At 36.6% G+C, this 24,947-nt stretch overlaps 5 protein-coding genes across 6 annotated transcripts; 1 reads left to right on the top strand and 4 right to left on the bottom strand.

Moving 5' to 3' along the window:
- Positions 1 to 599: 599 nt before the first annotated feature.
- On the bottom strand, positions 600 to 13,429 carry LOC116294121 (otolith matrix protein 1). The gene is made up of 5 exons (XM_089033809.1): positions 12,992 to 13,429; positions 4,411 to 4,611; positions 3,240 to 3,512; positions 2,290 to 2,541; positions 600 to 2,127 (listed from the first exon to the last, which is right to left on the bottom strand). Exons 1-5 carry the CDS (start codon positions 13,074 to 13,076, stop codon positions 1,718 to 1,720), a joined length of 1,221 nt encoding a protein of 406 aa, XP_088889935.1. The 5' UTR covers positions 13,077 to 13,429; the 3' UTR covers positions 600 to 1,717.
- Positions 8,364 to 9,675, bottom strand: LOC148908929 (uncharacterized). The gene is made up of 2 exons (XM_089033561.1): positions 9,614 to 9,675; positions 8,364 to 9,339 (listed from the first exon to the last, which is right to left on the bottom strand). The coding sequence occupies exons 1-2, from the start codon at positions 9,673 to 9,675 to the stop codon at positions 8,364 to 8,366; spliced, it is 1,038 nt and encodes a 345-aa protein (XP_088889687.1).
- On the bottom strand, positions 9,534 to 11,698 carry LOC148908928 (uncharacterized). Of its 2 annotated transcripts, none has more exons than XM_089033808.1 (3): positions 10,665 to 11,698; positions 10,269 to 10,500; positions 9,534 to 10,171 (listed from the first exon to the last, which is right to left on the bottom strand). In XM_089033808.1, exons 1-3 carry the CDS (start codon positions 11,205 to 11,207, stop codon positions 9,756 to 9,758), a joined length of 1,191 nt encoding a protein of 396 aa, XP_088889934.1. In that variant the 5' UTR covers positions 11,208 to 11,698; the 3' UTR covers positions 9,534 to 9,755. The 2 variants fall into 2 exon arrangements, with proteins under 2 accessions (XP_088889934.1, XP_088889933.1); XM_089033807.1 differs by having other exon boundaries at positions 9,535 to 10,171; positions 10,611 to 11,690.
- A 602-nt stretch (positions 13,430 to 14,031) lies between the features above and the next one.
- Positions 14,032 to 19,434, top strand: LOC116303869 (uncharacterized). Its single transcript, XM_031713480.2, has 3 exons — positions 14,032 to 15,512; positions 16,257 to 16,311; positions 17,563 to 19,434. Exons 1-3 carry the CDS (start codon positions 14,564 to 14,566, stop codon positions 17,906 to 17,908), a joined length of 1,350 nt encoding a protein of 449 aa, XP_031569340.1. The 5' UTR covers positions 14,032 to 14,563; the 3' UTR covers positions 17,909 to 19,434.
- On the bottom strand, positions 18,800 to 24,943 carry LOC116303870 (partitioning defective 6 homolog beta). The gene is made up of 3 exons (XM_031713481.1): positions 24,791 to 24,943; positions 24,449 to 24,671; positions 18,800 to 21,130 (listed from the first exon to the last, which is right to left on the bottom strand). The coding sequence occupies exons 1-3, from the start codon at positions 24,863 to 24,865 to the stop codon at positions 20,454 to 20,456; spliced, it is 975 nt and encodes a 324-aa protein (XP_031569341.1). The 5' UTR covers positions 24,866 to 24,943; the 3' UTR covers positions 18,800 to 20,453.
- Between the last annotated feature and the right edge of the window lie 4 nt (positions 24,944 to 24,947).

The following is a 24,947-nucleotide window of genomic DNA, read 5'->3' as shown; positions in this document are numbered from 1 at the left end:
TTTAAAGGAGAGCCGATAAATAATTGATCAACCTTTTATTAAAATTTTGCTCCTCGTATATTGTTGTTTAATAATGGCAACTGTTTGATGACCACTACGAACTCCCCTAATTAGAACTTCTTGATTTTATCGAAGCCCCCAGCAAGAAGCTGTTTTGTTTATAGGATCCGCTTTTATAAGGTCTCGGTATTCAGTCTGGGATACCGCCCGCCAAAATATCTTGTTAGTCGTATAAAGTATCACTGAATATCTAATGAAAATGCGCCTTTCACTTGAAAATCAACACTGGGTTTTTTGGAGTCTTTCTACCACGCACCTGTCATGCCCTGGTACTGTGGAGGATTGATCAAAGAGTAAAAAGACACAAAGGAATGAAAACCTTTGTTATCATTTGGGGCAGCTAATTAGGATATCCTCTCGGATGAAATTAATTTTTTTATATCGTTATTAGGGGTAGGGAGAAATAAGACAGATTTTTAAAAGCGTGGAATTTCTTCTTCCCGCAAACGGCAGACATGACAAGGTGTTCATAGCTTCTTTGCATTTAACTTTCCCTTGTCAAGTTTCGTTTTATTTACGTTATAGGATCGCTAACAGTATAGGCTAACAAGATAGGCTCTGTTTATTCCATTTTCTGCTTCTTTTAAACAACACGCTCTAAGAGCGTAAACTGTCCGCCTGTCGTGTGCATAAAGGCTCAAAGCTAGAAAACTTGTGCAAAGGCTTACCAAAAGATCCCATTGTATTTTGTACGGTGGCCCTGACAAATTGCTCGCGGTAAAAAAATCAACAGGAAACCCAATACGTCGTTGCCCACCACAACCTTTATTGTATTCTGCCGTGGCTTTCTTTGTTCTGCCGTGAGTTTAGTTTATTTTGCCGTGGCTTTCTTAATTCTGCCGTGAGTTAAGTTTATTTTGCCGTGAATTTATTGCCTTTTTAGTTTATTTTGCCGTGAATTTATTGCCTTTTTAGTTTGTTTTGCCGTGAGTTTAGTTTGTTTTGCCGTGAGTTTAGTTTGTTTTGCCGTGAGTTTAGTTTGTTTTGCCGTGAGTTTTTATTTTGCAGTGAGACTTGTGGGCCACCGTAATTTTGCGTATAAAGAGCATAATTTTATTTAGCTCGTAATACAGTGACTAGATTTATAGATTCATACTTAAAGAATATAATTTCAAAGTGTTTATAAGTATTTGATTGCTTTTCTTAAATAAACTATTAAAGTAAAGAAGTCCTAAAAATGTTTAAATCCTAACAACATCAATTCGTCTGAGTTAAAAAATCATTGGTAACATCGTACACATCCATATTTGGATGCTAATGTAATTAGCTTAGACCATATATATCTCAGAAGAGACTGGGCAGGAGTTTAAGAAGCGCACCACGTAACCTAACATGACTGCGCATGTTCAAAAAAACGTTACTGCTGAGCTTAATTACTCAAGCGTTCAGTAGTTCTTCTGAGCAACTGGCGCGACTTGCCCTTTCCTGACCAGGGAGAGGTGCGCACTTCCTTTGATTATTGAAAAACTCTATGTCTTTAGTACATCTATTATATATAAGCCTATAAGATCAGTTGTAACAAGCCTATTGGTCTTTCAAGAGAGTTTCTAAGCTTTCCGCCATATTGAAAAAATAGCGTCTCCTAAAAGATTTCCACGATTCAGTACGTGTCCTACTCGTTACCAGTTTTCCTCCGCGCAATATCAATTCGGTAACTTTATCTTTTGAACAAAAACAAGCTCATAAAGAGTCCTAGTATAACCCTTCTCCAGAAATGGGGCTTGCTAATTGGTCCATTGGATTGAGCAGCTAATTGGACATCTTTACCACATGACTCTAGTGTGTCCAGTATTTTCTTATATCGCGTTCCTAGCCATTTATCTGTGGTGTTTCTGTGGCTAACATCGACTAGTTTGAGTGTTGAATCCTTAAAGAGGACATCCGCATCCCCGTATGGGGTAGAGTTGAACATTTCGAAGGATTGTGTCTTATTTCGGAGGTGTTCGTCGAGCTCCAAGAGGAATATTCTGTAGCCACGTGTTCTAAAGTACTCTTTACCATTATCTCTCGTCATTACGGCTCCAGCAGGAATTCTAGCCAAGCTGCATGTCTCGTAATCTCCAACTTCTACAAAACAGGAAACGGAAAAAATAATTGACAATCGTATACATCGATGGTAGCCTGGGAATGAGGGTCGGCGGCAAAACAGCTAAACGTGCTGTGATTGGCTGAAACAAAATTCACCGCTCGGCTGGATAGGTTTTGAACATTTATGATATTTGCCCTCACCTTTACGACTGCCATCCGGACAAAGAAGCCTGAAATCCATCCCAGGATTCAAGTCGTTATTGATTCCAGTAAATTCGAAGACTGTGCTATGCCTTACGAACGCGACCTGACCTTTCTTCTCGACTAGACACGTATACGAACCATTATATCCATAGTACCTTTCAGTTTTGTCAGGACAAGATGGCTTGTTGCAGGCCCAGCATAAGTTACGAGGGTTTTCGTGTTGAGGATCGTACTTGGAGGAAAACACTCCTGAAATTAAATGAGAAAATTAAAATCTTAGAGGTACAACAAGGCCGCGACGATGTAACATAAAAATGGCCAATAGACAAGAGTGAAGGATGAATGGAAGGTTTTTATGGAAGCCGTAGTTGTGGGGCAAAACAATCGAAACTTTTATTTAATCTTGGGTTGCAACCACACGACTCAAAACCCTTGAGATATAAAAAAACAATGAAACGGTCGCCATGTTGGTTGATCTAACATGAGAAGAGTATTTGAATGTGTTTTGTTATCGTCAAATGAAATGGCGGCTATGACGCCAGTAACATGCATCCTCAGAATTTTTTGGAAAATAAGATTATTGCCATGCAAAATTCTTTTTTGCCCCGGAACACACGAATGCCGTGAATTTAACAAATAGACATCAGTTATTTATGTGTCTGTCCTCTTATTGACGATAAATTGCGTCATTACATTGTCAAAGTAGTGTGGATCCACGGGGAGTAGCCGAGTGCATCCGCATACTACTTTGACAATGTGATGACGAAATTTATCGTCAATAAGACGACAGACACATAAAAAACTGATGTCTATTTTTTTTTACAATAACGAAAACGATAAAAACTTCTCACTTTAGCGATGAAAACAACCAACGGAAAGAGCGCGCGCTCGTTGACATCCGCGAGAAATTTGTAAGTTATTGTAAAAAACCATTTTGCATAACCTACCTGGTACGCAGCTCTTCTCAAAGTACGCCCCGGCAGACAAATACGTATTACAACTCTTCCAAGACAACATCTTTTCATCTATCAGAAATCCCATCGGTACTATCCAGCCAGCGGTATCTCCAGCACGTGGATGACACGTGATAGCTCCTCTTAATGTCTTGATTGTCAGTGAAGGATCGGCATCTTTCAGTATTAGTGCTACCACAAAATAGCTCGTGTGTATTGTATGACCATAATCTTCTCCTACTACTGGAAGTAAATCAAAATCTCTCCCTAAAAGTGAAAAAAAACAACACACTTTACTATGACATATACACCTATTTTAATAAACGTTGTCATCGCCAAAGGCGCAATTTTCTTCGCAATGAAACCACACATTAGGAATACTATAGCGGTACGTGGGTATGTAGTAAGTCGCATTTTATTGGTTAAGATCATGTATGTTGGACAGTAGCTTATGGCGCGAAGTGATTGCTTGAGGAGGCTCGAATGAATGACGATGGTGTTCTCATTTATGCGGTGGGGATAAGGCCCGTTTCCCTTTTAAAAGGAGGTCAAGGAAAGCAAGAGACTGCCCCGCCCCCCCTCGCGTAGCCTGCCCATGTTTAGGCTCACACAAGACCATCATGTTCACTGACAGACCTTCATACCTTATGCAGTGCCCCGCCATTTTCAACCTTTGCTAATACAATTGCTAACAACGTTGTATATCGTATCTACAGGATGACATTTTTTGTGGGTAACGATGCGGAAGTATATCTTGATTCTATTTAGTGTTCTACTATAACATTATGCGCAGCGTTGCAGTGCAGAGATGGACGCACGGGGCACTGTTGTGTCGCGCGTGTAATAACATTGCGCGCACTAGTTGCATGCAGAGCTAGACGCACGTTTAACTCTCGTATATCTCGTAACAATGTTGCGCGCGAAAGTTGCGCCAATCCCAGAGCTCTAAGTTGTTATTTTAAATTTTCAGTCCGCTATCCTGGAGTAATTTGATTTTTATCATACTATCGTGTGCGGTTTTGCAACGAATAAAAAAGTAAAAAGCAGCTTTCCACAGTAACCCAAGTTAATCTAGGTTTTTGATAAGCAAGAACAAACAACTTGCTCAACTTCTCAATAACTAATTCTAACCCACTTCCAGACAAATCTCAATCTTATCACTAACCTGCAGTGTAAATATCGGCTTCATGCAACGTGACTAGGTCTGCCTCATTCTTAGAAATGCGTGACATGCAGTGCGTTACATTCTGTCCTCTCACGCATGTGATGTTCATAGGAATAGAGAAGCTCGTTATGGAGCGTGCAGCTCGGGCCATGTCTTGACATTTGCGCATCTCTTTTTCTGTAACGCAACACCATCTTGCTTCTGTGAAAAGAAAATAGAATACAGCATTAGCTATGAATGTAAAAGCATCGGAAAATCGAAGAACGTGCTTAGAGGTTGAAAGGAGAAAACACCTCTCCCCTTCTCTCCTCTCTCTTGCACACTGTGATTTAATAAGCATATCTAAAGACTGTTTAAATATTTAAGAGGAAATTTTTTTCAATAATGAGCAATAATGGCAAAAAGTGCCAAAAACTAGACTTTCGTATGAGTTTTGATCCCAATTTTCGTTTTGGGTTAACACTCAAAATCTGAGTTAGAAACTGAAGTACTATGATAAAATGCAGTTTGAAGCGGTATTTTCAATTGTACAGAGATGTACGTTTTGTTGAACTTGTGTTAGAATGTTGCTTTGTCAGGCTTTTTTATAGACAATTTATGGGAAATAAGCAAATGAAGGCCTAAACCTCATTTTTAAATAGAATTTTTGCTTTGGGTTAACACGTTGATTCCACTTTCATCGGTCATCTCCACTTTCAAACAAGTTAAACTTTCTGAATAAAAAGATCTTAGCCTTGTACAACAGGCTTTCTTTAAGAAAATAGTTTTTGGCGTTCACTGCTTGAATACGAAAAGAATTCTCTCTTAATTTATAGTTTGTTCTGTTTATGAATAACGATTTATTAGTTTCAAATAAGGCATATTTTGTGGCGATCAGTTCGTCAAAACAAAAAGACCGCACTTCGTCGTTTCTTGCCCACGTCAACGCATTGGTTGTCTTGTTTGGGTTTGACTTAGACGAGACGCTCTTTATCGAATTATCTTTACGGTATTTGTTCCTTTTTATATTCGATTCTGATCTTTAGAGTTCAGTGTACAGTAACTATGGCAAGCCATACCATTCAAAAGTGATTGAGTTTGCAACTGCCTGTTGAGAAATCGACTGATGATTGAGAATGACGGATTGCTAGGATTAAGAAAGAAGACTGATGATTGAGAATCACGATTGATGATTGAGAGTCACGATTGAGGAACGAGAATCACGACCGAGGAACGAGAATTACGACTGAGGAACGAGAATCACGTGATCTTACCTTGGAGATCTGGGTACGAGAATTTTTCCCGCCAAAAGGAAAAGGCCAAAACAACAAACATGGCGTCTAATGCTGGTGTCCAAGAAGAATTAGAGGAATTCTTTTATTCTTTGATTCGCTGCATTGAAAAGGTCCAGGAATGTCTTAGTAACCGAGGCAGCATCCCAATTGAATACATAGAGCATAATTTAGAGGGGCATTTCCAGATCGTCTCGGCCATTTTTGTTACTTTACGCGAAAACAATGTGGACCAAGAAAACGACCTTTTTATGTTATTTCAAAACCTTCTTGGGGTGCTTGAGGAGCTCATAAAAGAAAAAGACAAGGAAAAAGAACAGAGGCAGCATTGTGAAAGAAAGGTAAAATCTGTGGTGCCCAATACATTGAGCAGTAGTGGCGGAAGACCTATGTACGACATCAGTAAGGAGATGATTGAAAACTTTAGAGAAACTGGAATGAACTGGAAAGAAATATCTGTTTGCCTTGGTATAAGCGAGAGCACTCTTTATCGTCGAAGACAATGTTATGGATTGCAAGAAAGCTATGCAGATATTTCTAACGAAGAGTTGATGTCAACAGTAACAGACATACTTTGGCAGACCCCTTATGCAGGAGAATCGTATATTAGCTCTACGATCTAAAGGTGTTTTTGTTCAAAGATGCAGAATAAGAGCTATATTGCGACAGGCTGATCCTATTAGTAGAGCACTGAGAAGAAGCACTGTAATCCAAAGGCGCCGTTACAATGTTGAGGCCCCTAATCACTTGTGGCACATTGATGGTAATCATAAGATCATTGCTTGGAGATTTGTTATCCATGGTTGTATAGATGGATACAGTAGGACAGTTATTTATCTAAAATGTGCTACCAATAATTTGGCATCCACAGTACTTGATTTCTTTATTCAGGGTGTAAGAGATTTTGGACTGCCTCTTCGAGTTAGAGGGGATCATGGAGGGGAGAATGTGGATGTTGCACGATACATGGTTCATAACAGGGGTGAAAACAGAGGAAGTTTCATTGCAGGCAGGAGTGTGCATAATGTTCGGATAGAAAGACTTTGGAGAGAAATGAACAGAGTGGTCATAAGGTATTACAAAGACCTGTTTTGCTTCCTCGAAGAGCTGAACCTGCTGGATTCCAACAGTGAGCAAGATCTTTTTGCCCTGCATTACATCTATCTTCATAGAATACAGCGCTCACTGCACCAATTTGTGGGTCAGTGGAACTACCATGGATTACGCACTGAAAACTTCCACTCGCCAATGGCCTTGTGGCAGACAGGTATGATGAATAACCCTGAATGTTTACAGGAATGTACACCTGAGTTGTATGGAATTGATTTTGATTCAGGGTTATCTGGGATGAACCTTGATGACAGTGTTGTAGTTCCTGACAATGAAATGCACCTCACAGTTCAAGAAATGACCTTATTGCAAAACCTTGTTCCAGACCCTTTGATGGATGATGGTAATTCAGGAATAGACATGTTTGTCAAAGTTTGTGATTTTCTCAAAACAATATCAAATTAATTAATGAAAGACAATGTTATATACTGACATCACTTTGTTTTATTTAACATGTCAAACAATTTTTAACGAGTGAAAGAACATTACCTGTAGTCCAATCATCTAGGTATAAGCAGTGTTAAAATTCTGCTCTGCTTTCACATACTATTTTACCTATGAAGTTTATATTTGTTCATAGGTTTGCTAAACTGGAACAAAAAGTCATACTGATATAATTTGTTTCAAAATTGAAAGCAACAATGGATATATATGCTAAAAGTATAGTACAAGCAGTGTTGTAATATTGCTTCACATACTGTGCATGTTACCAATGATTCTTAGTGTCTGTTCTTTTTACTAAAATGTCAACCCTTTACACATACTTTTATATTGAACTACAGCAGGTACCCTTTCCACTATTGAACAAACCTATAAAAGGCATTAGAAATGACATGCAGTGAACAACACTGACAAGGGTTTGCCTTATTCTAAACATATCCCTTAAAAAAAGCTATAACTATTATTACTTGTTATTAACAGGTATAAACTGTCAACATAACTTCTCAACAGTCAATTAATTTTAAATGCAACATAATTAATGGAGTCGCATGGCCAACTGAAAGGAACCCAACATTTTGTGCTAAAGGATTTGGTATCAAACTGTTTATTTTTTTACTTTAGAAGGGCAGGATTTGATGGAGTCAGCAAAAAATTAAATACAGCAGGGTACACAAAAATTCATGTCACACAGTACTTACAAAATGAAAAGCATCAAAACAAGTAAAAAGTTGACAATGAAGAGGGGGTGGTCAGCTTTTTTCTGCTGAAAATCCAAATATCGCCTTCCTGAGAAAAAAATATACAGTCTCTAAAAAGGAAATACCACCTTTGTTATTAAGAAACTATAGTGAAAAAGAACATGATGATGTTTAATAGGCCACTTTGAGGACATTAAAATGGTATTTCTTATTGATTCTTTGATAATAAAGTGGTAATTTCCTATATTACTAAAGCTTACTTTAAAATATATATATATATATATAGAAGCAACAACATTACACTGAGTAGTGCTCACCCTGAAATGGTCTATGAAAAGAGTTTCCTGAGGGAGATGAAAACATCAAGGTTTTTAGAAACAAAAAGCAGTAATAATACTTTGAAAACTAATTATTGTTTAAAGCTAATGGCAGTCTACATAATGTCTATCTCCCAGTTGTTTCGGTTGAGGATGTTAGTAAATTCCTCTCTGAGTTCCACAAAATTATTGTATGTTGATGGAAGCTCTAGTAATGGAGTGCATGTATGTGCCACTGGTCTGGAACTAAAACCCTCTGTCTTAACAAATGCTACCTGTAGCTTGTGTCCCCCCATTACATCCATTGCTGTGGTGAATCTCAGGAACTGTACCAACTTAGTAGTGTCGAGACCTCTAATAAAACGAAGTAAGAACTTGAAAACATCTCTCTCTGCATCAGTGGTTGGGTTGCATGACAGGCTGTCAAGGACTTTTTTGGGTGTAGGATTAAGTGCTTCATAAAGTTCTAAAACTGCTGCTATTGATTGAAACTGCTTGTATGGCTTCAATCCTTGCTGCAGAATTGGCTGCCATGCTGCAACCATAAGGTGGGGCTTTTGGACAAGCTCCTGCCTTGCGATTTCAAGGATAACTCTGATGACATTTTCTTTTTTGACGTGGGACCTGCAATTAAACCTTTCTAGGAAATCTTGAAATTCTTCCTCTTCACCAGGGAGGTCATTATTCCTGAGGACACTTTCAACCAGATCCTCTTCTAGTTGTGATAAATAACGCTTGAAGGAACCAATAAATAAATCATCAGTAACCTCTGTGCCAAATAGGCAAAAGCAAATAAATGCTTTGGAAAAGAATGTAGGAAAATAGGACACAGAGTTATACCCTTTCACTAAAATGCGACCTATTGCCTCCCATTCTTCAATGAAGTGGTCATGCCTGATGAATGGTACCCTTTCCCGTTCACCTATTGTCATACTAATGGAAAATTCATTCCAGAATAGTGTGTAAACTTCACGAGCAATACCAACACCAATCCCTGCTTCAAGATCACCCCTTTCATTAATAATTTTAAATTCTATCTCTCTATGCAAAATGCCTGGATCTTTAAATTCCTTGATAAGATCTGCTTTTATACTGATAATAATAATAAACTTTATTTAACGATGATAAAAAACCAATTTAGCAAAGCTAATCTTACATTGGGTCATCAAGAAATATAAAAATACAAAAATATGTGAAGCTAATATAAATATCTAAACTACAAAATTTAAATATACACTAAACTATTGAGAAAAGATACTATTTATAATTATGATTTATTTAACATATATTTGTAGAGTTCCATTCTAAAACTCTTAAATTGCTCAATATTTCTTAAAGCAGTAGGTAAATTATTATAAGCCTTTGCCCCACTATAGGGCAGACAATTTCTACTGATGCATAACTTAACTTTAGGTAGCCATAAATCATTATTTGCAATGCTTCTAGTTATCCTATTACAAACTGAAGATTTCAGCTTAAACATATTACTAATATACTGGGGGGCCATGTTATGAAGGGCCTTGTATACTAAAGTACACAGTCTGAATGTTACTCTTTGATGAATAGTAAGAATTCCTGATACGATGAATTTTCAGGACCTGTGGTGCTGGTTCCTGCACTTCTGGTGGATCACTCAGGATTTCATATCCAGGGTGATTTGTATGCTCCTGGACAGCTGAAGTATTCTCAACACCCATTAGGTGAGCAAGGCGAAAATTCCTCAATTGTGCAACATCAGGCTCAGCATAGACTTCTTCTTCTGGAACTGAGGGTGGCGATGCATCTTTAGCCAATGACATTTCAAACTCCTCATTCTGTATGCAACGTATGCATTGTTCCCCCAAAGGGAATGTACAGCTACATTTCTCACAAATCACTCTGGGTGTAGCCGAGCAGTTCATGTGGGGATTGCTAATGTTGGCCTCTGTAAAACGAAAAGAGAATGACAAAATTAGGGTACAGAGGGCCATAGGAATAAAATAATAAAACGAAATGGATCTAACAATTCATAAATTGGTTACTTGTGCTTTCATTGGGCTGTTCACTGCTTCTGCTGCTAGAGGATGGTGGGTCCACTACACTGATAGAAGATGTACTTATAGAAGATGTTAGCACAGTGGGTTGAGGTGCAGATAGACCATTGGTACTTTGGGCTGCCTCAGTTATAGACTGTTGAACACTTACGCTATCAGCAAACTCAATCATTTGCTGTAACTCTTCCTCATCATCATCACCAAGATCATCTATGTCTATCTATTAAATATATCAACATGAACAACAAGTGTCCATTAGATGATCGTGTTTCAAGGTCGTGGAGGGGGGAGGGGGGGGTGCATAGATTGAAAAAATAAAGTTTATCTTACCTTAAGGACCTTCTTTAAAGATTCACCAACAAATGGACTTTCATCACACAATACCTCATTTGGCAAAATGTAAATAGGCTTTTCTTTGAAGATCTTATGAACCATTATGCCGTTCAAAGTCTGCCCTGCTGCAACTGGTGGCTTTACTAATGAACTGTGAACAGGCATATATATTTGGATGTCTACATCTCTTGGAAGCTTGCTGTCGAATGCCTCCCTCAAATTCATTTCAACTTCACATTCTGCCCATTCTTTCATCAGTTTGAATGCTGAAATAACATAGCCGTTTTCCATTAGCCATACTCTCTTACTTTGCCTTGGTACGCTAGACACATCTGGACATGGAAGGAGAATAATATCTCTCATAAATGGTCCTGATATTGCCTTTTTAGCGGGCCCTCTGTAAAACTTTCCTCGACCTGATTGACGTGACGAGTTTCCACTAAATAACCGTCTCTGAAATCTTGGAGGTTCTCTAGGTGTACTCTGCTGTGTAGTACTAGTACTTGAACTTTGGTTTCCTCCAAGTAAGGAAGAAAGTTCTGAAGCTTTTCCTAAAATTTCCTCCACAATCTTCTTACCATTATCAGCAGCCATTTTAGTCTTGGAAGGCTATTTCCATATGGCGCATGCGCAGAGTAAACTAGCCTTTTGGCGGGAAAAATTCTCGTACCCAGATCTCCAAGGTAAGATCACGTGATTCTCGTTCCTCAGTCGTAATTCTCGTTCCTCGGTCGTGATTCTCGTTCCTCAATCGTGACTCTCAATCATCAATCGTGATTCTCAATCATCAGTCTTCTTTCTTAATCCTAGCAATCCGTCATTCTCAATCATCAGTCGATTTCTCAACAGGCAGTTGCAAACTCAATCACTTTTGAATGGTATGGCTTGCCATACAGTAACAAGTCGAGTTTGAGATTTCAAAGTGGCAAAAATATGAACTATAAATGACAATTTTAAATACGAATGTTCAAAAACAATTCATGTTCCCAAGTCCATACTCCCGAGTCCATATTCCATTGTCCGTTCTAACAGTCCGTTCTAACAGTCAAATCAAAAGATTTTTTTTTCAGGCACTTTGGACAAGAATGTAAAAGGTATTTCAAAAATTACATATTTTATATCTACTGTCTGCATCTGCTAAGGTCAAAAAGGTTAACAGGTTAAACGAAACTATCGAATATAAAGATGAGCGATCGAATTTTCAAACGAACTGTTACTACGAAAGAAAGAGACTTTTACTCTTTAAGTTATGATTGAAGCTTATGAATAGCTAATCTATCTAGTAATGGAAATATCCACGATTGTGCATCATTTTGTCTTATACGAGGGTGGTGGTGACGTCCGAGTTGATGTCAATAATGTCTGGGTAGGTTTATAGCTAATCAAAGCAATTTTATTTTACTAAAGAGACATGTTTTTGACAAATCAACCTCGAGCTTTAGACATCTCGTGTACTTAAGTCACGTTTTGATGCATTTGGAGGTCGAATTCAAAGCAGTTTTCAGGCTGCATAAAAGGCTCGACCTTCTAAAACTCTGTGTGACACCGTTAATCCTAATGTGTGCTGTTTAGAATACATCAATCAAAAATATAAACCTGGAGTGGGAATTAGCATTTCAGATACGCTAAAGAAATCTTTGAAGAAAAAAAAAAAGGTGCTTATTCAGAACCACACAGGCTCTCTGAAACAATTCCTGTCACAAACTATCACGGTATAAGAAAATATTTTTCTCAAAAGAAAAACTGTTTGTAATCTTACTACTCTAAAATAAATAGACGCTATTTCGGACCACGCTTGACTTAATATTCAGACGTCTCCACGATCAAAACCCCGCCATAAACAGTCCATAAAATTTCCATAAGTCTAATTTTATGAATAATTGTTTTCGACATACACATCTCTTCCGCTTCGAAGAGCAATTATCTTTATTATCAATGTTTTTAATGTCATTTTTATACACTTTATTCTTTGAGCATAAAGATGTTTCGAGTTGAGGACAATATCAGAGTGGATAAATCATGATTTCCAACGTTGCGCCGGTCGATCTTTTAAAAAAATGCTCGTAAAACGCACATAAAAAATGACAATTATCCTAGTTAAAATAAGTGACTGTGACTGATCCTAATGCTTTTTCTAATAGCTATTTTAGATTAAGTGAAAATGACTTTGCAGTCAATAAGATGTATTCATACAAAAGAGCTTAACCGTATGGTCAGCGTTTTACACTTCAAGTCACGCTAAAGCTTTGAATTGGATTATTTAACTAAGAGTAATAGTTTAAATTAGTAACCTCTACTGGGCTAAAAGCTCTTTTGTTGTGCTGTAATCCTGTGAATTTTGTCGGTAAATTTGAGTTTTTTTCAAAGGAAATGCTTACCTTTCGGCGTGTGATCGCCAGGGAAGTGAGCTAAAGTCACCACAAAGAAAGTAACAATCGACAAACACTCGACGAAAATCCGCATTTCATGTTCTTTCGCAAAATCAAAACCTTGAAAAACTACTTGAAAAGAAGTAACTAATGAAGGAGAATGAAGAGAATCAGTCCAGAATGAATCAACCCATCTACACGACCATCTCTCTTACGAACCACGCGTCCATTGCTGTTGATATTGCTATTCAACGCACGTCAGGCACAAATATTACTTGAATATTTGTAGAGTCGACCGAAGTAACAGCTTTCATATGGCAAGTTTGGGGTCAAATAAGTCGTACTCTCACCCAAGGTGTTTCCGATACTCCAAGGACTTCTGCTCTCAAACAACGCTGTTCTCAGAATGCGGTACTTGGACCATCACTGATGTTATTCAACCCGTTATTATACAATTCATGAATAATTCTTCTATCACGCTGGGGTGGGCCAGTGGCCTAAAAAGCCACTTCTATAGACAATACGAGGGGGCAACCAGATTAAACTTTTTACATGTAACAACTTAAACAAGAAATTCTTTTATGATTTTAAATTATTTCGAGATAAGAAAAACTTTCAATGTACGGGCCAACGAATAAGTCGTGAGATTGCCCAAAAATTTACTCTACCGACTGATGTGAATGTATTTTTCTATTTTTTTACTTGGCGGTTCATGATTTCATTTGACGCAAATTCTCCTGTCAAAACGACAAGAAAATGCTAAATTTAACGCGCTTTAAATTGAGGAAAAAAAGATTATTTGCAAACTAAAACAACAACAACAATTCCTGGCCCGTTTAGCAAAAAAAGTGTAAGAAATACATAATTAATCCAGATCAATTCTAATGAATGGATATTTAATAATTCAACTATAAACCCTCGCTTACGTGCATTGAATTATTGATTGAGAAAATAATACATAGAAATCAATTTGGAAGGCTTTTTTAGTGTATTTTATTTAATGTTTGAGTGTGCAATTTGTTGAGGTCGAGCTACTAATAAAATATATACTTCATCATTTTACCGCAAAACCTCCCGCTGGCTTTGTCTCGCCTCGCCTCATCTACAGCGACTATGAGACTGTAGGTATTAAAGTAAGTGCGATATATTGTAAAGTATGGGAAAGTTTTATTCAAAAAATATTAAAAAAAAAAAAAGATAGATTCGAAAAACTCTGTGGATGGGTAAGCCCGTGGATTTGTTGCAATTTAAGAAGCCAAGAAATTCTATTCCTTCTCGTAGTTCTACCCCCCTCATTCATTCCTCCAGATACACACGCACACACAACACGACAACCAATATAAAAAAGAAGAAAAAGAAGAAAAAAAAAGAAGAAAGAAAACTCTAAGAGATTCGGTATGTGGGTAGCCTGTGCTACTGTTATAATTTATTCGGAAACCATATCAATGTCATCGTTTTGGAATCCGTTGTCATGGTGAATCGTTCTATAGAACAACTAAATGGCTTCTCGAGAAAGTCAAAATAAGTTAACTTTAGAACCATTTAGCGGATTAAATTAAAAAGATCGCCAAATTCAAACCGATGGCTCAAACAAAGAAGAAGAAGAAAAATATCAAGTCCTTGCCGTTCGATATTTATATTCGTCTTATGCCAACTGGAGAAAAATTTCTCCTCAAGAACGTTAACTCCGAGATGAAGGTTCGCGAACTAAAGTGCTACGCTGAACTAGTGGTTGGAATCCCGAGTAATTTACAGAGACTTCAGTATTTAGACGAAGGAGATATGATGGACGATTCAGATTTAAGATACAACGATGTGGTCGCTGGTGCTATGATAAAACTAAAAATATGGCGGGCATGGGAAAGCCTTATCGCAGCTGCTGCGAGAGGCGACATTGAAAATGTCTTTAAGCAGGATATTCAGGTTTCTAAAGATTGGGAGAAGCTTGACCCTTTGGTTTTCAAGAATAAAATTGCTATCACGAACGATAGGGCAGCTGTTGCTTTATTTATAGCAACCCATAGAGGGAATATGGAGTTGGTTCGAAGTTTGTTAGATAGTACGACAGCTGATGTCAATATGAAGACCCCGTTTGGTAGAACACCTTTACATGTTGCATCTTCACAGGGACATTCTCTTTGTATTGATACTATGTTAGAGAAAGGGGCTTCTATAGATGAACCAGACGAACAAGGAAAAACACCACTTATGATTGCAAGTCAGTGTGGGTTCAAGGACAGTGAAAGACATTTGTTTTTATTTCAATGGCAGACCAGAGCAGCGAAGATCAAATCTCGAAAGAAAAGCACCTCGCTGATGATGCATCAACAGTTTGACTCAAAATTCCCCATATGGTTCAAAGGGAACCATGCACAGGTCTATTATTGTCAGACCCTACCCCCCGGGGAATTCGCAGGGACAGGACTAAATGCACCCCCTCTAAGGAAGAATAAGGGGAGTTCACATGAGAAACAGCAGAGCCCAGATATTGAACTGCCACCAATTGCTGAGCCACAGTATGGAAGTAATGGTGAGTGAGAGTGCAGACTATTTGAAGACTTACTTGGGGGAGGGGTAGGGGGTTTGGGGTTTGCCTAAACCCTCTAATTGCAACTTCAATGGAAATAGAGTGTGGGTATGATGATCATCAGTGATGTACCCCTTACAACATGCACATTTTACTGATGAAACTTCATGACAAAACTTCTGTTGCACCACACTCAACCTACAAGCATAGTGTAGGGGCTAATCCAAGGACTTGGCACAAGGGTGCCTTAGAATGACCGCTCCTTGAATCTCTTTGTACATTTTCATAAATTATAGCGTGCATTCAGTCAAACTGTTGAATAGTTGACGTCACCTAAATTAAATAAGTTAGTTACTATTTTAGCTGACCTCACATAAATTTGAAACTACGATTAAACAGCTACTGAGATCAGGGGGAGAAACGATGATACAAATGAATGTCTATTCACTCATTCTCTGGTGAAACAACCCCCCGGATTAGCATGACCGTTATTTGGCACGCTTTTACTATTTTAGGTGATGTCAACTAAATAGTTATCTAAGTTTAATAGATACATTTATCTAACTATTCATCAGTTCGTCTGAATGCATACTAACATGTTTTGGGGAGGAGAGGGATTGGTGATGATTTATAGGGATTAGTGGGGAGTGACACCCCATCATGGAAAATAATGGATACATTTCTTGGGGAGGGGGAATCTACATACAGTTTATACTGAACTAACAAAATTTTCATTGTTTGTTCCAGTCTCGCCAAACTCAGTTCGAAGAAGAGCTCAACCAAGTAGTAGAATACTAAGCAGGTGAATATGACATGAGGATTTTTATGGACAAGTTTTATGGAAGTCACTAATAATTTTACATGGGGAGAAAGGATGGGCATAATAGGCCCTTTGCAGCTCAGTAATCACGTGCTGATTAATTCACTGAGAGCAAATGAATGAACATCTTGATTCCCATGGGTGAAATATACTTGTGAGCAAACAAAACTCCTACAACCTGTTTTGAGAGATCGTAATAAAACTGCATTTCGTGACACACTGGTTGCACATCGTTTCATTCAGTTCTTTACAAGTAGCTAAAAAGAATAACCAATTTAAAATAAAAACAAAAATTTTGCTCACCAGTACAGACACATGAGCGTTAAAGGGGCACTTGGATGAAAATCAATGAAAATTGGAAATGACTTGAAACTAGTTTAAACTTATCTATATGGCCCAGATAGCAGCCAAGCAACGTTTCCTTCACAGTCAAAAGGGGTGGGAAAAAATTATCAATATTGTTCAGCATCTAAATTGTGAGTAAATGACGTCATTTAATCAATCCTATTGTTCTTTTCACTTTGGAGCCAAAATTTCTCATCTGCGAGTTGCTCCCAGGCTAAAATTTTCACTAATCAGATTTCCATAATTATAATTGAGTCACATTATCCTCGAATACTTCAATTATTTGAACTTTCAAAAATAGGGGCGTTTTCATCCAAGTGCCCCTTTAACTGCAAAGGGCCTATTACCATGGGCATTACCTGCCTTGCTAGTTATTGTAGATAAAATTCCATTTACCCACAAATCTAAAATATTATTATTTTTTGTGTTGTAGACATTAGCATTTTATCTGCAAGTAGGAATACTTGAACCCTAATTTTAATGGATAATATCCCAGGGACGGATCCAGGCGAGGGGTGCAGGGGGTGCTCATCTCACTTGTTTGACTTTGTGCCCCTAATTTGAAAATAACCAATACAAAATAATGCTTTTCCCCCTTTGCCTTCTAAGGGGTGCAACCCTCCCTGAACAAAATCTTGGATTCGCCCCTGATCACTTTTTTTCTTTTTCCTGAACAATACATATTCTCATTGTTTGCTCCAAAAGCCGTAATGGCTCATCTAAAAAACAGCTCATCCATTTATCCATGATTTTTAATCTAATTCTTGGTGTTATTTATAAATACAGGCATTACCATTTGATCTGCTCCCTACCTGCATCTTATTTTTAGTGTATTAAATCCCATTTTTCCACAAGTCTAATTTTCATTTTTGTTGTTGTATCATTCAGTAAGTCTCAGAGCTCACTAGCAAGCTCTAAGTCATCAACATTTGATGGTTGGTTGCAAGCAAAAAATGAACAGAAAAGAAAAGAACTGCAGAGGAAAAGAGAAGAACAAGCAAGAAGAGATCTTGAAAATGAAATGAAAAAAAGAGGAACGGCAGGAAGAAGTTTTGAGGACTGGAGACAAGCCAAACAAAGGCAAAAACTTTCGCCGATACAGACTGAATCCAAAAAGGATATTGCATTGTACAAAGATGATGTTGATGTTGACTTTCATATGAGTTTTCAACAGTGGTTGAGGTTGAAAAGTGATGCAAAGAGTGAGATGACCCATACTGATGTTTACAGTTGAGTCTTGCCTTGGATGCCCTTTTGGCATCCTTTTGACACAAGGAAAGCAAAAGTGGCAGATCCAGGGAGTGGACACCCACCACGTAAGCCTGCGAGGTGCCCTTTTTACCAGCATAGTCTCCTTGAAGGGCCATACACTAATGTGGGACAGGTTACTGTGAATGTCATAGGCCTGACTCCTGGTAAATGTGCATAGCCCCATGCCAGTGACCTCCAGGTTAAGGGGTTAAGCACAAGGACTAACAACCCTACCCTGGTGTTAAAGAATTTGATTCCAGAAGCCAATGATGCGCTTCAGGAAATTTGCTACCAAAGATTTGAGAAACAACTGGTGAAAAACATTGCCATAGTGATGCATTGCGGAAAACACCATGACACAGGATCTTTATATTTGAGTCTTTGATCATCATTATCATAATGATGATCATTATTATCATCATGACATCATCATGGCATCACTTATCATCATCATCATCAGCAGCAGCAGACGTATCTTGTAACATGCATCATTAGCAACATCATCATCATCACCATTAGCAGCAGCAGAGATATCTTCTAACATGCATCATCATCATCAGCAGCAGCAAAAGTATCTTCTAACATGCATCATTACTATTAACATCATCATCATCATCAGCTGAAGTATCTTCTAAAATGCATCATTAGCAACACCAGCACTGTCATAATGGCAATTATCTCCCCCACAAAATCATCACTGTTGTTGCATCAGCATCACCATAGACTGCAACATTATCAATACTTATAATATAATAAGAAACAGCTATAGTATCCATCATCATCTTCTTCTTCATATTCTAATAGGCATGCATGCATAACAGCATTCAAGCTAAGGACAGAATTTTGTCAATAACACCAAAAAGTAGCAAGACAATTTATTATCAGAAATACTTATTTATTGAAATATTTTTTCATAAAATGTGCGATGCAGTGCTAGGCATAAATGGGCATACACATACATAATGACATGTTTCTAAAATGTTTACTATAAGTACAGAGTAAAGAAGTGTTTTGAAATGTGATTGTTTTAGACTATCTAGTTTCAAACTAGTTGCTCTGCAGGAAATTTTCTTAGGTAGATACATTTTTCCTCACCAGAATTATACAATTATACAATTACAGTAAGGTTCAATGTTGTTCCTAAGCCAAATATTTATGTCAGGTACTATATAACTATCTAAAATGTTATTTTACGAAAGAAATATGCTTGAATATTGTTTGCATAATTTAAGATTTCAAAACTTTGAATGTCAAAGAACTTCCTGGGCTCCAGAGCTTCCATTTCGCATCCTATGGTTGTAACGAGTGAGCACTAAAAATTCATGTCAGCAAAAGCCAGAGGGAGAATAAAATGACCTCTGGACTCCAGGGTAGTCAAAGAAAAGCAACTCAAGAAAAAAAGTATTCACAACAAGATTCTTTGAATATTCTTCTCAGTTCACGTGTAAAAATGCAAATCACATGAAGGTTAACCCAGCTAGGTTGAAATAAAACATTTTATCTGGAGAAGCTTTCACTCTTCAAATCTAACTTCAATTATAATTTCCATCAACTTGAGACGCAATATTTACACCATTTCCCGCCTTTTATGGGTTTCCTGTGGTAATGGCACAAGGAAAACTATAACTGTCACCCCCTTATAAAAATCCTGGATCCACCCCTGTTTGTTGGTGCAATTGACTCAATTATTCATTCAATCAGAATCTATACTAGCGCACTGGCAGTAAAACTATGAAATAAAACAAAGACAAATACACAAGACACCATTTTGTGTCTTGTTTAATAAAAGTTCTGGTTGAGTGATAGCAACTATAAGTCTCTAAATAGCTACTATTTGTCAGTATCAACTTTGTTTTTATTTCATGGTTTTACTGCATGCGCTATACAGCAGGGTTTTACATGGTATATGATTATCCTACAAATTTGCCATTTATAGTGTTCAGGGAAAGAATCTGCTCTAGAGTATAATACAGTACGTAGGTATGTTATGCCAAAATTAAATTACTATAACTAAAAATCTACCATTTATGGTTCAATATCGTTTTAGAAAAAGGACTCGGAATTCTCTCCAAATAATTATAAACCCACCCACTAATTATTAAGAAATTATTAATATCATTTCTAAAACATATACTATACTTATTGACAGGCTTTGTCTTCACTCCTGGAAATATCTTTCAGATGTTGCCCTTTACGAGATGCAATGTGTTATGATATTGCAGGCTGCATGTTTTGTGGAAGCAATGATTACAATGTCTTGAATGCTTTCTTGTAACATGACAAGTAATTTCCAAAATGTTTTTGAGATTGAGCATTTTCAGATGTAAACGATCAATCATTGATCTCCCAGTGCACCAATGTTGACAACTTTTCAGCTTTGTTCATTGTAGTTTAACAATCCAGTACTCCAAATAGTATATACAAATACACAAATGATGATTATATCCCGAGAAGTTGAAGCAACGTGTTGTAGTATGAGTAATATTTTAAGCTTGAACGATGAAAAAAGGACATGCTACGCAGAATATTTATATTGATAGTACACCTGATTCATCGACAGTAGGATTTTCCTCATCATCACTATCGAGAATATCTTCGCCCATGAGGTGGTTTGAATACGCATGAGCGATAGTCGGAGATCCCGTAGGATTGGATGGAATTGAATTCAAGTTCGTCAAACTTCTTGATTTCGCATTTAAGCGATCGAGAGCAGTTCCAGCTTTTGGATTGTTCAGTTGGTTAGCTGGTTTTACAGTTATGATCAAATTATGACTGTTTGCTATCATCATATCTGTGACTTGGTCAAGAGTCTTTCCCGACACATCAATTCCATTGACTTCTAGAACCTCGTCATTAACAGCCAACAGTCCTGTACTCTCTGCAAGACCAAACGGAACGAGCCTTGATATAAAAATTCCCGGAACTCGTTCTAGTCCATTTGGGGTAACCCGGACACTTGTTCCATCTCGAATATAAAACCCTAGGGGTTTGTCCGAATTGTGTTTAAGCAGTCGTACACGCCGATGTGTTTCTGGTAATATGTCGACATCAACGATAGCTGATACTCGACGGAAGTCTTGCGGGGTGCTAATTGCCACTTTGTTGGTGTACGCTGATGACCTGTTTACGTTTGCTATGTTTGAAAAGATATTCTTTTTCCGTAACTGCACTTCAGGAGGAAGACCATTTTGTTCGTAACCTTCTCCTGAAACAATAATATCAATAAAAGGACAGTCAAAACTAATATTCTTTGTTTGTCTGCAATATATAATCTGTAAACTAGGCCTACTTGCAAGAATGTTGTCATACGATATAAGAACATTTGTAATTTAGTGAGAAAGGAATACATTAAAAGACAAAAGAAAAAGTTTAGCTTCAGTGATCTTCTTTTGTTTTTTAATATAATTCCTATCCCACTAAATCACTAATGTTCTATTTTCGTATGACAACGTTCTTGCAATATTATTGGTGTATACACAGTAGCTGTATTCATTCTTCATCCTCTTCCATACCTTCCCCCTCCCAGACAAATATTTCCCCCACACCACCCCATGTTATCTACCATAGGCCTTAAAATAATAGCAAGTTAATTGGCAGTTATGAAGACAAGTTAAAGAGTTTGGTCATACCTTATTTGCGACACAACATTTGTTGTAAAAAGGTGAAAAAATAAAGGGGTGAATGCAGAAAATTGACCTTATGCACACCCTGAATGTGTTATTTTTAAGTTGATTGGCATAGTTTGTTACAATCAAGTCATGCAAACTTGTTAAATAATATCACTAAAAAATAAACAACTTTAGTTTCAAAAAAATTCCTAACAACAGCTTTATTTACACAGTATAACTAAAACTCTTTCCTTTTACTACATTAAAACAATAACATCGTGAGAATAAACACTTTGAACTGTTCCTTTTGGCACAGACTCTCTTAAAACACAGATGCTTGTCATCAAAACGTGAAATCTTTTGATATAGGTTAGAAATGATTATCTTTTAGCAAAGATAAATAAATTTGGATGGCATTCAAAGATAAAAGGTCACTTAATGCTAACTGGTATTCTTATCATTGATATCAGCTACAGCTGTAGCTAGTTTTACTATATTTTACATGTACATATCCAATCTCTCAGCTATAAATTTATATATATTGGATATATTTGAAGGTTATTATCCATGTTTCACAAGTAAATAATCATTATTATAAGAGACAACCTTGTTAAAAATGATGCATTATATATTCTACGCCTATTCATTTATATATTGACAGAATTTATTATGACAAAGACAATTTATTATCACATAGGTAAAATGACACTTAGAAACTATTTAATATTCTCTAAGGTTTTAAGAGAGGTGAGTTAGCTCATGCACGGTTTGATATGAGTAGCTTTTTATACCATGATAAATGGATTATTGATAGATGTATAATAGATTGCAGCTGCGAAATCATTCAGGAAGTTAATATAAAGAAAGCCCAGAGGCTGCCTGACTGATTCTTGTCAGATAAGTTAAGCCTTGGTAATTATATTCTTCATTATCAAGTTTCATATCCTACAGGAAATGGATGGCAAATCTACATGGATATACTGTATGATAAAACTTTTGTCCACAGGAATTAAGTTGATAACAAAACACAAAGAAGTTAATATTTGTAGGAAACGATGCTGAATACCAATAATACTATTAGGATTAGCTATTAAACTGATATTCAGATAACTTGCTACAAACACAAAACAAGAATTTTGGGATTGTTGCAATAAAGAAAATATTTTAGCGTGAAAAGGTTTAGACAATTACTTTCAATATGCGTAGCTTAATTTATTTAATATTCTTAGAAGTTGTTTATTTCGCGACTTTAGCCAACTGTGGTAAACCATTAACCTAAGTTACAGTATATAACCATATAGGTGAACAGATAATAATTAATCACTCTCGATGAATTTTTGTTTTGGTTTGAAAGGACTCTTATTTGTCAAAAAATCAATTGTAAACAATCAAGTGTTCAATCAAGTACGTACAGTATACCAGAACTGCACGAGAAAGAATAATTTTCAAGCTTTACATTTGCTGCTGTAGTTTTTGGGCTACAATTTGTTTGCTGGTATAAATGAGATCAATTCAACAGTGCCGAGCAAAGTGTAGAATGATTTTTTATTTGTCACTATCTGAAAGGAACTCGGGGGGAAAAGCAGAGTCTCTGATAGGAAATGGCACAGTAGTTGTTATTTTATATTGCACGTCATATACACAAAATATTATAAATCTTGTATCGATGTCTCTTTACTCAAAAAAGTCGTAAGAATAAGAATACTTATGTATCATAAGAATATTCGTGTAATCCCTGTGTGGCTTCTTGAGAAGTTACTTCAATACTGCATGCAGTCATGCATGCATCACTGAACACCTAGACTATGAACTTAAATCAATTTTCAATACTTATTTAGTAGATTTTGTTTTAACATCATAATATAAGGAACCAATATGAGAGGACATCAGAAATCTTTGAGTAGAAAATCGTATGCATTTTCTACTGTATTTGCAGCTGATTACATTCAAGACTTATTATCTTACCTTTGCTTTTATCTCTAGACTTAAAACTATTATATCGAGAAAACATGATCTCACAAGAAGGCAATGAGTACTATCTTCAAATGATTACAAAGTTCTGATATTTTTTTGTGTCGCAGTGATATCAATGCATTTGTTATCAAGAAAAACACCTTTCTGTAGCTGGCAATTTAGTTTCAGGAAAAAGAAACTGGAAAGTGAATATTTCAGTTTTCAAACATTGAGCACATGTACAACAGATTTATAATTTGGTAAATTAAACAAAAGAGTTAATTCATGATAATCAAACTATCATACTTAATGAAATCATTTAAATAAATTTGAATAACAAAAAACTTAGTACTCAAATTTCAAATAACGTAGTAGCCTCAAAAGGAAATAGAAATATTTATATAAGGAATTTGTATCAATAGAATAAGTTTAAGTGGAATTGTGACCAACTCATCACAGATGACAAGTTCAAAAATTTGAATTTTTTAAAATGATTTTTTTAGTACGTGATCTCTGGCTTGATTAATATTACTATAACGACTTCTTGCATATTCTTGAAAGTAAAAGAATAAATCAGATTCTTGGACAATGCAAACGTATCTAAGATTTTTATTACGACAACTGCTGTGTGTGAAATTTAATTACAAAAATGCAGTTGTATTTCATTATATAAGAAACTCACTCTTAGTTACTCAAGGATTATTTTATAGAATAAATAGTCCAAATTACTGAGCAGAAAGAATATTTCTATGAAAACAGGCTTAAGTAATCAAAAAATCATCTAAAATGAATTCAAGTTTTATTTTTTACATCCCCTGGTGTTATTTGCCAAGTTTTATAGGACTATACGTACAATGGGCGGTGACTAAAAACATATTGAGATTCCTGTCTTGTTACTTTGCTATTATTAAAATAGATGCGGGTTAAATAACTGATATTTCTATGTCTAATTATTGTCTTACCTTTTCGTTGCACAAATAGTCGTAATAACGGCTTTGCACTAGTTAAAGCGACTTGTAAATTATCATCATTGTTGATTGGAAGCAAGTCTCCGTGATTATCGGTGTACCATGTCGTGAAAGGTGTATTTGTAAGTCTATGTATATTTTCAACGCGCTTGTAAAATTCCTCGTAGTTTTTATATTGATTCCTCTCTGATGAAAACCGTCTAAATTCTGCATCAAACTGAAAAAGCGCACAAGAAGTTAAGTTAATAATGTTCATACTTCAAAATCGAGTGACTTCGTGGACATCATCTTCAAAGTTTTCGAGTCACTTTTACAGATAAAAACCATCTTTTTTACCTTCGATTTGATTTCCACAGTACCAAGGTTTGTAATATTTCCAAATTTCTGTGTTCCCTTTTGTAATCTAGCCATTAGGGATGCAGTATTTGTAGAGTAAAATGTTTATAAGTGATTTCGAATGAAGAAAAAAATATTAACCCGATCGACGCGAATA

This window comes from Actinia tenebrosa, unplaced genomic scaffold (assembly GCF_029948245.1).
Source record: "Actinia tenebrosa isolate PJP-AT-01 unplaced genomic scaffold, QUT_ActTen_1.0 PGA_scaffold2__45_contigs__length_23673736, whole genome shotgun sequence".
In the NCBI taxonomy this organism is placed as follows: domain Eukaryota; kingdom Metazoa; phylum Cnidaria; class Anthozoa; order Actiniaria; family Actiniidae; genus Actinia; species Actinia tenebrosa.
The sequence above is the reverse complement of the archived record's forward strand: the minus strand, read 5'-3'. Positions and strand labels throughout refer to the sequence as shown.